Source organism: Sinocyclocheilus rhinocerous, unplaced genomic scaffold (genome assembly GCF_001515625.1).
Source record: "Sinocyclocheilus rhinocerous isolate Xijiao unplaced genomic scaffold, SAMN03320098_v1.1 scaffold852, whole genome shotgun sequence".
Taxonomy (NCBI): Eukaryota; Metazoa; Chordata; class Actinopteri; order Cypriniformes; family Cyprinidae; genus Sinocyclocheilus; species Sinocyclocheilus rhinocerous.
In genome coordinates, this window is record NW_015626422.1 from 717224 (window position 1) to 722873 (window position 5650).

At 41.2% G+C, this 5650-nt stretch overlaps 1 protein-coding gene across 1 annotated transcript in view; it reads right to left on the minus strand.

Moving 5' to 3' along the window:
* zranb1a (zinc finger, RAN-binding domain containing 1a) overlaps positions 1 to 5650 on the minus strand; it is an 11498-nt gene continuing 5848 nt past the window's right edge. The window contains exons 5-11 of the mRNA XM_016521520.1: positions 5441 to 5512; positions 5162 to 5360; positions 4972 to 5051; positions 4220 to 4390; positions 3559 to 3788; positions 2288 to 2307; positions 1 to 791 (exon numbers count right to left, since the gene is read on the minus strand). Of these exons, the coding sequence (XP_016377006.1) occupies positions 590 to 791; positions 2288 to 2307; positions 3559 to 3788; positions 4220 to 4390; positions 4972 to 5051; positions 5162 to 5360; positions 5441 to 5512 (974 nt within the window). The 3' untranslated portion in view covers positions 1 to 589. The remainder of the gene's footprint in view (positions 792 to 2287; positions 2308 to 3558; positions 3789 to 4219; positions 4391 to 4971; positions 5052 to 5161; positions 5361 to 5440; positions 5513 to 5650) is intronic.

The window sequence follows — 5650 nt, forward strand, 5'->3', positions numbered from 1 at the left end:
TGAGAGAGCAGACGTGTTTCTAGTTTAATGTTAAAGCCGTGTGATTCGCTCTCCTCTTGTTCAGAATCACCTGACATCACAAATGAGGTACAGGTTCAACATGTCAGTAAACTCTTCATGACTCTCCTCACAGTACGAGTCTGGCGTCTGTTAACACGAGGCTCAGTATCCAGTGAGAGAGAGAGAGGAAAGACATAAATAAATACAATCAAATCAACAACAGAGCGAGAGAAAGAACAGAAGCAAACACAAACACTGGTGAGAAATGTGCACGTCTTCATACTGAATCGTTTAGTGCCAGTTAAATCATAAACTCTGATTCCTGCGATCAGATTCAAATCCTCTAAAGAACATGTGCTTTGTGGAAGTGTTCGTTTAATACACTTTTATTCTCATCATTCCATGTTTAAAGAGCCACATGCAGCACGATTACATACGGTGGATACAAACGTACAGTTTCGCTGGAGAGAAATTCAAAAAAACAAAATTAATTTGACTAAACACAAAGATTTTCAGCCCGTGGGGGTGGTCGCATTGCATTCTGGGAAAGAGGGCGTGTGTGGAACAGTGTTGAAATGGTTTCAGGGGGTCACTCGTCTTCGTCGTCCTCCTCATCCTCGCCGTCGGAGAGCGTGGGACACGGGGGCATCTGCCGGTACCCATCAAGCCACTTCTCCAGCATCTGCGTGATGAGCGGGTGATGTCTGCGTCTGCTGCTCACACAGACACACACACACACACACAGAGAGACACACACACACACATCAGCCGTCAGTCTAAAGCCCTGATCGCTGCAAACACAGGTGGACAACCAATAAGATTCATGCTTTCAGTCACATGCCCGGAGTTGCCGACGTCACTACATAAATCACGGGTTTGATTCCTGTGAAATGGAAAAATCTGGAATAAACTGTGTATAACTGAAATGAGGGATGCTCCATACTGCTTTTTCATGTCCAATAACAATAACGATACCGCAGCTTTTTTGCCAATATCTCATACCAGCAGGTTTTTATTTTGATCAGTTTAGAGTATCTCCCTCATTAAGTTGTTAATTACACACTGCTTAAATATGGTTCATACTAGGGGTGTGTGATATTGACAAAAAATAATATCTCGATATTTTCTGGGATTTTATCGATAACGATAATTAGACGATATTTTGCTGAGTGTGTTATTGTGCTGGTACCTTAAGGACTGCCGTGGACAGCTGACTCAAAGTTTTTGATATATATTTCATATTCTGTGTGTGGTCAGTTCACAGCAGTGATATAAATTAATCTTTTCCAATAAGTTTAAATAGATTTTTACCTTTTATGGGCCTTTTTTTTAACCTTTATAAAGCCCTTTTTCTAAAAGTTTTTTTTTTTTTTTGAGTCAAATTCTTACATTTAATCAGTGAATTAGAATAAGACACTTGGGCTGTTAACAAGCAAATGAAATCAGTATTGACAAAATTAATCTTTGCAGCGCAGAGGAAACACAGAAGCTGCGTCTGAAGTGGCATTAGATGTGTTTAATGCAGAACATAAATACACTTAACCTGCGGTTACAAATGCAGAAATAATGTTTTGATATATTAAACATAAAACGTTGAAAACTGTTATTTGAAATTATTTAACCCTTTCGCACGTGAGTTTAAAATATTCTAGCGGAGCCCCCAGCGTGAGTTTTTTTTAGGCGACCGTTATTTTTAAATGTATCGCCTTATTGTTTCCATGGCGACGCGTCATGCTTGTCATGTGACACAACGCAGCCACAATAGATCTGTATGACACATGGATCGCTTTTATTTCGTTTTTCCTGTTTTATTCAAAATATTCACAAACATGCTCACCATCTTATGAAATATCTGATATTCCGATTCTGAAATATGTGCAATTAAATCTATTTGGTAGTTTAAACACAGTTTTATATCGACCGTGTTAGTTTATCTATACCGGGTGATGGGCGCCGCCATGTTAGTTCGCACTGAATCCGAGCTGTGGGATTTACAACACGCAAATTCATCCTCTCCTCCCGAAACACCTTAAATTAGGTCTCCGGTAAATTGGGAGAAGAGCAGAGTAAACTGTATAGTTACCTACACAATCTGTATATGATATCAATAAAAACATGTCGTCAGATTATATTTGTAAGGATCATTATTGCCGTTTCCATAGACATCAGCGTGCATTTTACAAACTGTAAATGTATGGTTTTGCTAGTACTTATGTGTATTTAAACGTCTGAAACCTAAAATAAGTAGTATATGGTTGAAAACAATGAATATTTGTGATAATATGACAAGCGCTCTGCGCGTCCGATCTGGCTATGCGCCAGGCAAAGCGCGAAAGCGGATTTAAATTCAGCAGTTGATGACGTGACGCACTGAAAGTTCTAATCACACCGGTGTGATCGTACATGTCAAAGGGTTAAATAATAAAAAAAACTTTAAATGTGAAATTAAAACCGCCAGTAGGTGGCAGCAAGTCACTGTTCATAAGTGAGTCATTGCGACTGAACCGAATCATTTAAACGGTTGATTCATTCAGGAACGAATCACTATCATGTTGCTCAGAGAGCAGAACAGTGCTGTGGCTGTGTTTGGAATTATTTTTGTGCAAAAACCAGCAATATGGTGTCTAAAAAGTAAGTCTCTTAATTAACTTCTTGTTTTTTGAACTGCTGTAAAAAATCAATATCACATTTATAATCATGGTAACTTTTGGAGAGAAAAAACGGCACTCTTGATATTGATTAACTATATGAAATTATATAAATATATACATTTTCTGTCCCCATATCTTGAATTTTGTGATCATTCTAAATGCACTTTATTAGACTGAATCAGTGAAAGAACGCACTCTAAATGCGCTCTCGCTCTAGTCTAGACTTCTCGTAATGTATGTGTGCACTCTGTACGTGGTTTTTGCAAAATACTCGATAATTGCACATCATTAAAACAACAATTACGATATTATCGCAGACGATATATATCACACACCCCTAGTTAATACATAAAATATTTTATACATATATGCATGTATATATGTGTTACTGCTACATCTGGTAAAATATTAATTTAAAAAAAAGTGTAATTACTAATTATAATCTTAAATTCTAATGCATAATGCATGTGTGGTAGCTATTACTACATAAATATATCTACACACTCTAAACAGCTTTCTCATTTTAATGACAAAAGGCTTGACAGATATAATAAAACAAATAAATATGCTAACTATTAATTATGTTTTATTGCAGAAAACTATCGTAGTATTCGTATGAAAGGCTTTCAATCCTGCGTATGCACATCCCAAGCCCAGAATGATGTGACTGATCACTTGTTCTGAGTCACAAGCGAACCTCGCTCCATCGAGGACAGTTTAAAGCACATTTAGAGATACTGAGTGATCGCAACACTAACCGTTTACACAACCTTGTCCATCAGGGTTTTATATCTTTTTGCTGAAATGCAATGCAAGTCACTTATGGATAAAAGCATCTGCAAAATGCATGAACGCACATGTGAATACTGTTTGACCAGTGTGTGTGTGTGTGTGTGTGTGTGTTCACCTCTTGTGCTGACAGGAAGTGGATCTGCAGTAGCTTCCTCTCACTGTCCACCAGCGGCAGGAAGGTCACGGTGATGTCATCGTCAGTGTTGAGGTTGGCGCCTGCGCCGCGATTATCGTAGCCGTCGGTTTCCATGCCAACCAGAGCAGAGAAGTGACCTCTCGTGTAACCAAGAGCGATGGGACTTTTCCAGCAGAAGCTCTGTTCCCATAGCAACGGCAGGTAAACACCTGCACACACACACACACACACACACACAGACAGACACACACACACACACACAGGTGAGCCACACTCCTGCTGTCCATGTGACAATAAAGAGCTCTTGTGATCGCCTCACCTTGAAATCGAGTGTAGCCTAAAGTTTCCCCACGAAAACTCTTGTAATACTTCACTCCGTAAACGATGATGGGCCGCCGCAGGATATGAGCCAGAACAAATATATGAGTCTGCTCCAAACTCGCCCCGGGCTACAGTGACAGAAAACAGGGAGATTGACCATGAACATTCAAAGCATCGACTACATGATACACACACAGACAGACACACACACACACAGACACACACACACACACACACAGACAGACACACACACACACACACAGGTGAGCCACACTCCTGCTGTCCATGTGACAATAAAGAGCTCTTGTGATCGCCTCACCTTGAAATCGAGTGTAGCCTAAAGTTTCCCCACGAAAACTCTTGTAATACTTCACTCCGTAAACGATGATGGGCCGCCGCAGGATATGAGCCAGAACAAATATATGAGTCTGCTCCAAACTCGCCCCGGGCTGCAGTGACAGAAAACAGGAAGATTGACCTGATTCAACGTGATTCAAGAACATTCAAAGCATGAATTCATGCATTCTGATTATTTACACTGTTATAGAGTTGGATTCTCATGCTAAACGTGGCCATGTTTGTTTGTTCCCGGCATTTCGGTGACGAATGTTTTATAAACAAATTGAATAAAATTTAAGTCAATAAAGTTTTTGTTCCTGTTTTATTCATATCGATGTCACAGCTTGCAGGCGATGTGTGTGTGTGAGTGTGAGTGTGAGAGAGAGAGAGAGTGAGTGAGAGAGTGAGTGAGTGAGTGAGTGAGTGAGAGAGTGAGTGAGTGAGTGAGTGTGAGTGTGAGTTTGTGTGTGTGGGTATGTTTGTATATATATGTGTGTGTGTGTGTGAGTGTGTGAGTGAGTGAGTGAGTGAGTGTGTGTGAGTTTGAGTTTGTGTGTGTGGGTATGTTTGTATATATATGTGTGTGTGTGTGTGTGTGAGTGAGTGTGAGTGTGAGTGTGTGTGCGTGTGAGTGTGAGTGTGTGTGTATGTTTGTATATATATGTGTGTGTGTGTGTGTGCATGTTTGTATATATATGTTTGTGTGTGTGTGTGTGTGTGTGTGAGAGAGAGAGTGTTCTTCTCTCAGAGAGAAATGAAGCCCAAAACTCTGAGAATACCACGATTCCCACTCCTTCCAGCGTGAGTAGAACCTGCACACACACACATAAATATGGATCCAAAAATGATACAGCAAGAGAATCTGTCCATGTTGTGCACATGAAGACACTTCACAATCAGATCCTGCATGTGTGTGTCTCACCAGTGAGAGCAGTCGTGTAAACAGTCATGGAGAGCTTTTCTCAGCACAGAGTCTTTATCATAGATGCCCCATGTGGCCTGTAGAACGGAGTCCAGCAGACAGTCTCCAGCGGTGCGGTTCCACAGAGCGTACAGACGGCTGTCCAGACGCGTGCCCAGCTCCAGAGACCAGTTAATGACCGCAGACTCCTCCTCCAGCTCTGCACACACACACACACACACACACGGTCAGCACACGGACACACGTGCTGCTGTAATGCACTAGCGGCTCACGTCTCACCCTTCTGAACGTCACGGTCGAGGATTTCATCAAAGAGCTTCTCCTGAACGGCAGGAGGCAGATCTTCAATATCTGTCAAACATACGAAAAAACTAACCGTCAAACTCAAATCACACACACGTGTGTTCCTACAGTGATCTTCACATCGAGAGAGAGAGAGAGCGCGTGTGTGTGTGTGTGTGTGAGTGAGTGTGAGTGTGTGTGAGTGAG